Source organism: Oncorhynchus mykiss, chromosome 8 (assembly GCF_013265735.2).
Source record: "Oncorhynchus mykiss isolate Arlee chromosome 8, USDA_OmykA_1.1, whole genome shotgun sequence".
Classification (NCBI taxonomy): domain Eukaryota; kingdom Metazoa; phylum Chordata; class Actinopteri; order Salmoniformes; family Salmonidae; genus Oncorhynchus; species Oncorhynchus mykiss.
Window position 1 is genome coordinate 1,405,840 of NC_048572.1, and position 12,485 is coordinate 1,418,324.

General features: G+C 49.4%; 1 protein-coding gene across 1 annotated transcript in view; it reads right to left on the reverse strand.

Annotated features, from left to right (window-relative positions):
* LOC118965476 (protein phosphatase 1 regulatory subunit 14C-like) overlaps positions 1-8,989 on the reverse strand; it is an 85,156-nt gene extending 76,167 nt beyond the window's left edge. Inside the window, exon 1 of the mRNA XM_036984533.1 lies at positions 8,670-8,989. Coding sequence (XP_036840428.1) covers positions 8,670-8,903 — 234 coding nt within the window. The 5' untranslated portion in view covers positions 8,904-8,989. The remainder of the gene's footprint in view (positions 1-8,669) is intronic.
* Between the last annotated feature and the right edge of the window lie 3,496 nt (positions 8,990-12,485).

Here is a 12,485-nt window from a genome sequence, read left to right on the forward strand (position 1 = left end):
ATCCTCCTCATTCTTGTTTACAAGAAAAAACTAAGCAGGAAGTACCAGTGGCTCACTCAATACGGAAGGGGTCTGGACTGTTTAGCTAGCACAGACTGGAATATATTCCGGGATTCATCCAATGACGTTGAGGAGTACACCACCTCAGTCACTGGCTTCATCAATAAGAACATCGACGACGTCATCCCCACAGTGACCGTATTTACATATCCCAAACAGAAGCCATGGATTACAGGCAACATCCGCACCGAGCAAAAGGCTAGAGGAGCGGGACACTAAATCCCGCTATGCCCTCAAACGAACCATCAAACAGGCAAAGCGTTAATACAAGTCTAAGATTGAATCCTACTTACTCTGATGCCCGTTGGACATGGCAGGGTGAGCTGCCCAGTGATGCAAGCCTTCCATATGAGCTATAATGCCTTTTATGCTCGCTTCGAGGCAAGCGAGACTGAAGCATGCATGAGAGCCCCAGCTGTTCCGGACGACTGTGTGATCATGCTCTCAGTAGCCAATGTGAGCAAGACCTTTTTAAACAGGTCGACATTCACAAGGACATCCTGCCGGGCCGCCCCCCCGGGCAACAACACATCTGCCACGCTGATCCTCAACATGGGGGTCCTTCAGGGGTGCGTGATTAGCCCCCTCCTGTACACCCCTGTTCACCCATGACTGCGTGGCCAAGCACGACTCCAACACCATCATTAAGTTTGCTGATGACAACAGTGGTAGGCCTGATCACCGACAACGAGGAGACAGCCGATAGGGTTAACTCTACCTACATGTAAATATTACCTCAATTACCTCGACTAACCACATCTGTATTGGTACCCCCTGTATATAGTCTCCACATTGACTCTGTACCGGTGCCCCCTGTATATAGCCTCCACATTGACTCTGTACCGGTACCCCCTGTATATAGCCTCCACATTGACTCTGTACCGGTACCCTCTGTATATAGCCTCCACATTGACTCTGTACCGGTACCCCCTGTATATAGCCTCCACATTGACTCTGTACCGGTACCCTCTGTATATAGCCTCCACATTGACTCTGTACCGGTACCCCCTGTATATAGCCTCCACATTAACTCTGTACCGGTGCCCCCTGTATATAGCCTCCACATTGACTCTGTACCGGTACCCCCTGTATATAGCCTCCACATTGACTCTGTACCGTAACACCCTGTATATAACCTCCACATTGACTCTGTACCGTAACACCCTGTATATAGCCTCCACATTGACTCTGTACCGGTACCCCCTGTATATAGCCTCCACATTGACTCTGTACCGGTACCCCTTGTATATAGCCTCCACATTGACTCTGTACCGTAACACCCTGTATATAGCCTCCACATTGACTCTGTACCGGTACCCCCTGTATATAGCCTCCACATTGACTCTGTACCGGTACCCCCTGTATATAGCCTCCACATTGACTCTGTACCGGTACCCCTTGTATATAGCCTCCACATTGACTCTGTACCGTAACACCCTGTATATAGCCTCCACATTGACTCTGTACCGGTACCCCCTGTATATAGCCTCCACATTGACTCTGTACCGGTACCCCCTGTATATAGCCTCCACATTGACTCTGTACCGTAACACCCTGTATATAGCCTCCACATTGACTCTGTACCGTAATACCCTGTATATAGCCTCGTTATTGTTATTTGTGTTAATTTTTTACTTTAGTTTCTTTAGTAAATCATAATTGGTTAAGGGCTTGTAAGTAAGCATTTCACTGTAAATATGATTGAATTTGTTTGACATTAGAGAAGCTTCCATTTAAGAAGAGACCCTCTGAGTAAAGTTAGTGTGGGAGAGGTGGGAAAATGATTGTTATCCATCAATAATGACAAAACTCCTTGACAACTTAGATGGAAAGCTACTGAGGATGGTAGCTGACTCTATAGCCACTGCTATCTGTCACATCTTTAATCTGAGCCTAGAGGAAAGTCTTTGTCCTCAGGCCTGGTGGGAAGCCAAAGTCATTCCGCTACCCAAGAGTGGTGAAGTGGACTTTACTGGTTCTAACAGCAGACCTATCAGCTGCCAGCTCTTAGGTAACTGTTGGAAAAAAATGTGTTTGACCAAATACAATGCTATTTCTCTGTAAACAAATTAATAACAGACTCTCAGCATGCTTATGGAGAAGGGCACTCAACATGTACTGCACTGACACAATTCACTGATTGGTTGAAAGAAATTGATAATAAGACTCAAATTCAAAACGTACAATTATTTTTTCATTATTATTATTATTATTATTTGTAATCTAAATTGTCAGTACGATGGCTCACTGTTCGTTGTTGGCATTTCCTGCATAAGTTTGCCCACCTTGCCAATGACATAATATTAAAATGTAATACATTAAAATAATTGGCAACATCAAATGAATATGCCATCTTTTACAGTTTCTTCTTCTTCTTGTTGAGTTTAGTCACATCATTTCTCAATTTGCAGTCAGTCAGTCAGATGTGTAGCCAGACTTACTAGCCACTCCTGTTGCCCCATCTCATTCAACCATACAGTTTTTAAATTCCTCATCGCCCTGCCTTCCCAGCCCCTCCCATGGCCCTGCCTTCCCAGCCCCTCGCATGGCCCTACCTTCCCAGCCACTCCCATGGCCCTGCCTTCCCAGCCCCTCCCATGGCCCTGTCTTCCCAGCCCCTCGCATGGCCCTGCCTTCCCAGCCCCTCTCATGGCCCTGCCTTCCCAGCCCCTCCCATGGCCCTGCCTTCCAAGCCCCTCCCATGGCCCTGCCTTCCCAGCCCCTCCTATGGCCCTACCTTCCCAGCCCCTCCCATGCCCATGTCTTCCCAGCCCCTCCCATGGCCCTGTCTTCCCAGCCCCTCTCATGGCCCTGCCTTCCCAGCCCCTCCCATGGCCCTGCCTTCCCAGCCCCTCCCATGGCCCTGCCTTCCCAGCCCCTCCAATGGCCCTGCCTTCCCAGCCCCTCCTATGGCCCTACCTTCCCAGCCCCTCCCATGCCCCTGCCTTCCCAGCCCCTCTCATGGCCCTGCCTTCCCAGCCCCTCCCATGGCCCTGCCTTCCCAGCACCTCCCATGGCCATGCCTTCCCAGCCCCTCCTTTGGCCCTGCCTTCCCAGCACCTCCCATGGCCATGCCTTCCCAGCCCCTCCTTTGGCCCTGTCTTCCCAGCCCCTCCCATGCCCCTGCCTTCCCAGCCCCTCCCATGCCCTGCCTTCCCAGCCCCTCTCATGGCCCTGCCTTCCCAGCACCTCTCATGCCCCTGCCAAGTCATGTGAAATCCATAGATTGATCTGAATACTTTCTGAATGTTTGATTTAGCTGATGGCTTTAGGAGTTCAATACAGGACAGTAACATAAGCTTGCTAACTTCCTTAGTCCAGCTAGGCTAGCAAGCTAGCTAACGTTACGTTACGTTACCTCTAAACTTCAGTTCTGAAGGGAGAAAAACTATGGTTTCGCATCACTTCCCAACTGTCGTCGAAATGGATGCCCCGTCTGTTCATCCTGAAACTTCCTCTGATAATCCCTGGTCACCGTAAGCATCATTCTTGATAGCCGCAAGCCTCTGGCAGCGTTGGAGTAAACACCACCCCAGTCGCCCTCTCCCCTCCCTCTCCTCTCTCAAATTCAATATTCTGTAGTGGCATGAAGGGCAAGGTCAATGTTGCCAAGTGATACACATAACAAATATGAAAACAACAGCGACAACAATAGTAGATATAATACTAATGTAGTACCATAATACTAATGTAGTACCATAATAAAAATTTAAAAAAACTTTATTTAACTAGGCAAGTCAGTTGACAACAAATTCTTATTTTCAATGACGGCCTAGAAACAGTGGGTTAACTGCCTGTTCAGGGGCAGAACGACAGATTCGTACCTTGTCAGCTCTGGGATTTTAACTTGCAACCTTCCGGTTACTAGTCCAACGCTCTAATCACTAGGCTACCCTGCCGCCCCTAATGAAGTACCATGATACTAATGTAGTACCATGAAACTAATGTAGTACCATGATACTAATGTAGTCGGACGGACGGACGGACAGGCAGACAGACAAACAGGCATGGCTAAGACAAGGGATAACCAGCTACAGCCAGGAGGGTCTGGCATGGCTACAGACCAGGGATAACCAGCTACAGCCAGGAGGGTCTGGAATGGCTACAGACCAGGGATAACCAGCTACAGCCAGGAGGGACTGGCATGGCTACAGACCAGGGATAACCAGCTATAGCCAGGAGGGTCTGGCATGGCTACAGACCAGGGATAACCAGCTATAGCCAGGAGGGACTGGCATGGCTACAGACGAGGGATAACCAGCTATAGCCAGGAGGGACTGGCATGGCTACAGACCAGCGATAACCAGCTACAGCCAGGAGGGTCTGGCATGGCTACAGACCAGGGATAACCAGCTACAGCCAGGAGGGTCTGGCATGGCTACAGACCAGGGAAAACCAGCTACAGCCAGGAGGGTCTGGAATGGCTACAGACCAGGGATAACCAGCTACAGCCAGGAGGGCCTGGCATGGCTACAGACCAGGGATAACCAGGTAAGGCCAGGAGGGACTGGCATGGCTACAGACCAGGGATAACCAGCTACAGCCAGGAGGGACTGGCATGGCTACAGACCAGGGATAACCAGCTAAGGCCAGGAGGGACTGGCATGGCTACAGACCAGGGATAACCAGCTACAGCCAGGAGGGACTGGCATGGCTACAGACCAGGGATAACCAGCTAAGGCCAGGAGGGTCTGGCATGGCTACAGACCAGGGATAACCAGCTACGGACAGGAGGGTCTGGCACGGCTACAGACCAGGGATAAGCAGCTACGGACAGGAGGGTCTGGCATGGCTACAGAACAGGGATAACCAGCTACAGCCAGGAGGGACTGGCATGGCTACAGACCAGGGATAACCAGATACAGCCAGGAGGGGCTGGCATGGCTACAGAACAGGGATAACCAGCTACATCAGGGAGGGACTGGCATGGCCACAGACCAGGGATAACCAGCTACAGCCAGAAGGGTCTGGCATGGCTACAGACCAGGGATAACCAGCTACAGCCAGGAGGGTCTGGCATGGCTACAGACCAGGTCTAACCAGCTGCAGCCAGGAGGGTCTGGCATGGCTACAGACCAGGGATAACCAGCTACAGCCAGGAGGGACTGGAATGGCTACAGACCAGGGATAACCAGCTACAGCCAGGAGGGACTGGAATGGCTACAGACCAGGGATAACCAGCTACAGCCAGGAGGGTCTGGCATGGCTACAGACCAGGGATAACCAGCTACGGACAGGAGGGTCTGGCATGGCTACAGACCAGGGATAACCAGCTACGGACAGGAGGGTCTGGCATGGCTACAGACCAGGGATAACCAGCTACAGACAGGAGGGTCTGGCATGGCTACAGACCAGGGATAACCAGCTACAGCCAGGAGGGACTGGGATGGCTACAGACCAGGGATAACCAGCTAAGGCCAGGAGGAACTTGCATGGCTACAGACCAGGGATAACCAGCTACAGCCAGGGGGGACTGGCACGGCTACAGAACAGGGATAACCAGCTACAGACAGGAGGGTCTGGCATGGCTACAGACCAGGGATAACCAGCTACAGCCAGGAGGGTCTGGCATGGCTACAGAACAGGGATAACCAGCTACAGCCAGGAGGGTCTGGCATGGCTACAGACCAGCGATAACCAGCTATAGCCAGGAGGGACTGGCATGGCTACAGACCAGCGATAACCAGCTATAGCCAGGAGGGACTGGCATGGCTACAGACCAGGGATAACCAGCTACAGCCAGGAGGGTCTGGCATGGCTACAGACCAGGGATAACCAGCTACAGCCAGGAGGGACTGGCATGGCTACAGACCAGGGATAACCAGCTACAGCCAGGAGGGTCTGGCATGGCTACAGACCAGCGATAACCAGCTACAGACAGGAGGGACTGGCATGGCTACAGACCAGGGATAACCAGCTAAGGCCAGGAAGGACTGGCATGGCAACAGACCAGGGATAACCAGCTACGGCCAGGAGGGACTGGCATGGCTACAGACCAGCGATAACCAGCTATAGCCAGGAGGGACTGGCATGGCTACAGACCAGGGATAACCAGCTACAGCCAGGAGGGACTGGCATGGCTACAGACCAGGGATAACCAACTACAGCCAGGAGGGACTGGCATGGCTACAGACCAGGGATAACCAGCTACAGCCAGGAGGGTCTGGCATGGCTACAGACCAGGGATAACCAGCTACAGCCAGGAGGGTCTGGCATGGCTACAGACCAGCGATAACCAGCTACAGCCAGGAGGGACTGGCATGGCTACAGACCAGGGATAACCAGCTACAGCCAGGAGGGTCTGGCATGGCTACAGACCAGCGATAACCAGCTACAGACAGGAGGGACTGGCATGGCTACAGACCAGGGATAACCAGCTAAGGCCAGGAAGGACTGGCATGGCTACAGATCATTACAACTGTCAGTTCAGAAGTGCTCAGTCTTCATCATGCAGGTATCAGGGGGATGTTTCAATAGAGAACATTTGTCACATTGTTGCCAGGATTGAGCGAGAGACCAATGCTTTGGGATACAGCCAGTGGCGGTTCTAGACCATTTCAACTGGGGGGGCCAAGCTGGGGCCAGTTGTACTGTTAGAGGGGCCAGGCTGGGGCCAGTTGTACTGTTAGAGGGTCCAAGCTGGGGCCAGTTGTACTGTTAGAGGGGCCAAGCTGGGGCCAGTTGTACTGTTAGAGGGGCCAGCCTGGGGCCAGTTGTACTGTTAGAGGGTCCAAGCTGGGGCCAGTTGTACTGTTAGAGGGGCCAAGCTGGGGGCAGTTGTACTGTTAGAGGGGCCAGTTACATGATTAACAGATGTAAAAAAAAAAAAAAGAATGATAGCAGAAATTAGTTATGTAAAAATTATTTCGGGGGCCACAAGGGGGGCAGAAATTGTTGTCACAGGGGCACTGCCCCCCCCCCCCACCCACCCCACCTCCCCACCCACCCCACCTCAGAACCGCTAGTGGATACAGCTAACACAGTTCCTATCAGTCTGCGCAGGGTCTGTACCTCTGGAGCCCTGCCCTCTCCTCATCTCATTGGTTAGCCCACTGCCCTCCTCGCATTGGTTAACCCACTGCCCTGCTCTCCTCATCTCATTGGTTAACCCACTGCCCTGTCCTCCTCATCTCATTGGTTAACCCACTGCCCTGTCCTCCTCATCTCATTGGTTAACCCACTGCCCTGTCCTCCTCATCTCATTGGTTAACCCACTGCCCTGTCCTCCTCATCTCATTGGTTAGCCCACTGCCCTGTCCTCCTCATCTCATTGGTTAGCCCACTGCCCTGTCCTCTTCATCTCATTGGTTAGCCCACTGCCCTGCTCTCCTCCTGTCATTGGTTAACCCACTGCCCTCTCCTCCTGTCATTGGTTAACCCACTGCCCTCTCCTCCTGTCATTGGTTAACCCACTGCTCTGTCCTCATCTCATTGGTTAACCCACAGTCCTTTCCTCCTCCTGTCATTGGTTAACCCACATTGGTTAACCCACTGCTCTGTCCTCATTTCATTGGTTAACCCACTGCTCTGTCCTCTCCTCTCCTCTCTAGCAGCATCCTGCATGATATGGATCACACAGCACTGTGGAGAAGCTCTCAGCTCTTCAAATGTTAAATTATGTACCGACCACCGCAGAGCGAGTGAGAACGCATTCCAATGTCTCGGTCAATACCATCTCTCAGGGAAAGACACAGACTTGCCTGTGATCAGAAGGGTTAAGAATATTCCCGACTCGACACATCACAGGCAGATGGTAACATGAATGGACTCACATACCAGACAACCAATCATTATCTAGACCAGCAGTTTGCCCTTGCTTCAAGCATTATTTTGAATCAATAGAAAACACAAGCTATTCGGGTCAACATTATGAATTAATGAAACAGATTGTGTATTCTGGTAAAGAGCGCAGATTATTTAATGCCTTTCCCGGAAAGAAAAAATAGTGTCAGACAATGTTTGTCTGTCTGTCGGCCTGTTAACAAATCAGCCCTCTAGAGCCGACTGTGAACGCAGCAGTTAAAGGAGACGGGACTCGTCTACAAAAAGACTCTGATGCTTAAAGCGCAGCTGCGTGGTGTGTTTTACGACCTCAAAACAGTCATTTTCCACTGGGCACAGACTTCAGTTCAATGTCTACATTTGGTTGGGTTGTCAACTAACGTGAATTCAACGTGAACTCAACAAATGTCACAATGTCATTGGATTTAGGTTAAAAGTTCGGTGGAAAAATTACGAAATGCCCTAACATTGATAACATATTTGGTTGAAATGACGTGGAAACGTTGATTCAAACCGTTTCTGTCCAGTGGTTCATCTGTTCTGTGCGACCCTCTCTTGGAAGCTGCCTGCCCAGGGGTGAGACAATGTAGCCGGGGAGAGAGGGGACAATAGACCGGTGTGACCCGCGGATTTACACAGCTAACCAAACCACCTCCATGTCCCCTTCCCCGGGCATTACGCACCACCACTGCAAACATACCAAAACACACTCCAAAATCTAAAGGTAACATTTTATACACTGATTATCTTGGCAATTAATAATTCATCCCGAATCCTCCAAAAATAACCGACAAAAAGCGACAATTAAAACCTCCTCCTCTCCTCACCTCACAGTCGTACAGATCGCTGAGTTGTTCAATGATCCACTCCTCCAGTATCAGTCTCTTCCGCAGCTCCTTCCTGTCGTACTTCACCGTCACTTTTCCCTGCTTCCTTTGGACCGGGTCATCACGCGGAATGGGGCCGGAACCAGCGCACCCAACCCCGGCCGGCGGCTGGAAGAACACCCGGCTGGCGGACGCGGGCAACTGGGCGCTCGTCTCGGTGCTGGCGGCTGACATCGCGTGTGTTTTGACGGAGTTAAAGAGAGAGGGACGCAGCAGGCAGACCTACAGTAGTGACAGGCTGAGCATGAACAGTTTTCAAACACCTGCTATTTAAAGCGCAGCGCGTCCAGTGGAGTACAGCCGAGGGGGGCGCGGCGTGCCAGCAGAATTCCATCAACGGACCTGAAGACCGTTCCTCTCTGTCAGATTATGTGATTAGTGCTGGGATGAAACGAAACTCTGCTCTCTACAGAAGGTGGCACCACAGGTTCAAAAGTTGAGTGGCAAAATTCGTACATCTTTACTGGGTCCTGGAGTTTTTCCTGATCTCATGACATGGTCAGGTAAAAGTCTACCGTACATGGTGGAGAAACAACCATAACTATAACTACTATAACCAGTCACTACCACAACTATAACCAGTCACTACCATTACTATAACCAGTCACTACCATTACTATAACCAGTCACTACCACTACCACTACTATAACCAGTTGCTACCATTACTACTGTAGTCACTACCACTACTATAACCAGTCACTACCACTACTATAACCAGTCACGACCATTACTACTGTAGACACTACCACTACTATAACCAGCCACTACCATTACTACTGTAGTCACTACCACTACTATAACCAGTCACTACCAATGCTATAACTATACCCAGTCACTACCAATACTATAACTATAACCAGTCACTACCAATACTATAACCAGACACTACCATTACTATAACCAGACACTACCATTACTACTGTAGACACTACCACCAATATAACTTATTTCACAACTGTCATGACTGTACTGTCAGGAGTCGAATGGGTCAGATGATCTTGGCTGATGGTTGATAGTAACCAGACTTCTCTCACCCACAGAAGTGGGACGGTTTGACAGCTCACACCGTGTCGTACATTAATGGAGAAGAGATACAGAGAGATCTCCCTTTCCAAAATCCACCAAAGAATGTTCTTTGTTAACATACCTTTTCCTGCTGAATCTCTGACATGTTCAAAAAACAAATACGGGGACAATATTTTTAACATAGGAATGTGTGGAATGGTCAGTGATGATCTATAGAACGCTAATTAGTTGTTATTTTGTGATGTCATTAAAAAGGTTATCAAGGAAATACTGCAGCTTGAAAAGTATTTACACTACAGGTATGAAGTCTCCATGAATAATAATCAGATGAATTGCAACGCTGGAGATCACTCTGTCATGCTGATTGAGTTTGAAAAACAGACTGAAAGCTTCAAAAGGAGGGGTGGAATCCTTGTTCTTCCTTTGTCAACCATGGTTACCTTACCTGCCAGTAAGATTGCACCTAAATCAACCATTAATCGGATGATCAAGAACTTCAAGGAGAGCGGTTCAATTGTTGTGAAGAAGGCTTCCGGGTGCCCAAGAAAGTCCAGCAAGAGCCAGGGCCATCTCCTACAGTTGATTCAGCTGCGGGATCGGGGCACCACCAGTACAGAGCTTGCTCAGGAATGGCAGCAGGCAGGTGTGAGTGCATCTGCATGCACAGTGAGGCGAATACTTTTGGAGAATGGCCTGGTGTCAAGAAGGCCAACAAAGAAGCCACTTCTCTCCAGGAAAACATCAGGGACAGACTGATACTCTGCAAAAGGTACAGGGATTGGACTGCTGAGGACTGGGGTATAGTCATTTTCTCTGACAAATCCCCTTTCCGATTGTTTGGGGCATCCGGAAAAAAAGCTTATCCGGAGAAGACAAGGTGAGCGCTACCATCAGTCCTGTGTCATGCCAATATTAAAGCACCCTGAGACCACTCGTGTGGGGTTGCTTCTCCGCCAAGGGAGTGGACTCACTCACAATTTTGCCTAAGAAAACAGCCATGAATAAAGAATGGTACCAACACATCCTCCGAGAGCAACTTCTCCCAACCATCCAGGAGCAGTTTGGTGACAAACAATGACTTTTCCAGCATGATGGAGCACCTTCCCATAAGGAAAAAGTGATAACTAAGTGGCTCGGGGAACAAAATATAAATATTTTGGGTCCATGGCCAGGAAACTCCCCAGACCTTAATCCCATTGAGAACCTGTGGTCAATCCTCAAGAGGAGGGTGGACAAACAAAACCCCACGAATTCTGACAAACTCCAAGCATTGATTATGCAAGAATGGGCTGCCATCAGTCAGGATGTGGCCCAGATGTTAATTGATAGCGTGCCAGGGCGGATTGCAGAGGTCTTGAAAAAGAAGGCTCAACACCGCAAATATTGACTCTTTGCATCAACTTCATGTAATTGTCAATAAAAGCTTTTGACATGTATGAAATGCTTGTAATTATACGTCAGTATTCCACAGTAACATCTGACAAAAATATCTAAAGACACTGAAGCTGCAAACTGTGGAAATTAATTTTTGTGTCATTCTCAAAACTTTTGGTCACGACTGTACATAGCTCATCTGTAAATAGTATGGGGATGAGGTAGTTGGATGGGCTGTTATTTCATTTATTTTGCTCCAGTTGTAAATGAGAAGTTGTTCTCAACTGTCCAACCTGGTTAAATAAAGGTGAAAAAATATATATTTAAAACTCAGGCGAGCAGAACCTCGAGACTTCCTTAATATTAGAGAACAGTTCTTGTTAAACGTCAGACGACACTCTGCTACTGAACGGTCCCCCGACACCACTGTTCTGTCCTGCCGATCTATAAAAAAAAAAAACAGGCTAGATATATATTTACATTAGATTTCGTCAGATCACGTTGACAGGATAGTCTCAAACAGAGCTCATCCAGTTTATTCTCCAGTGATTGCACGCCTGTACTGTCCCACCGTTCAGTATCAGAGTGTCGTCTGACTAGCCTGTACTGTCCCACCGTTCAGTAGCAGAGTGTCGTCTGACTAGCCTGTACTGTCCCACCGTTCAGTAGCAGAGTGTCGTCTGACTAGCCTGTACTGTCTCACTGTTCAGTAGCAGAGTGTCGTCTGGCTAGCCTGTACTGTCCCACCGTTCAGTAGCAGAGTGTTGTCTGACTAGCCTGTACTGTCCCACCGTTCAGTAGCAGAGTGTCGTCTGACTAGCCTGTACTGTCCCACCGTTCAGTAGCAGAGTGTCGTCTGACTAGTGAGTCGTCTAAAACGTGTGGTTCATTTAAAGTGCTGTCTAATTTGGGCCTTTTGTGTTCCAAATGACACCCTATTCCCTATACAGTGCACTACATGGCACCCTATTCCCTATATAGTGCACTACATGACACCCTATTCCCTATATAGTGCACTACATGACACCCTATTCCCTATATAGTGCACTACATGACACCCTATTCCCTATATAGTGCACTACATGACACCCTATTCCCTATATAGTGCACTACATGGCACCCTATTCCCTATATAGTGTGCTAGTGCATGCAGGATATACAGTAGGGTCCATTTGGAACATCCCTGTAGGTCTGACTTGGACCTATTGTCTCCCAGAGTGCCTCAGACAGACACCTTATCCACCATTAACACCACAACATCTATAAAGATGATCACACTAACTGAGGAGCTCCGGCCCAAATCAAGAGGCCTGTGCTGCTTCTCACCACCCAGGCTATATAACCACACACACGTA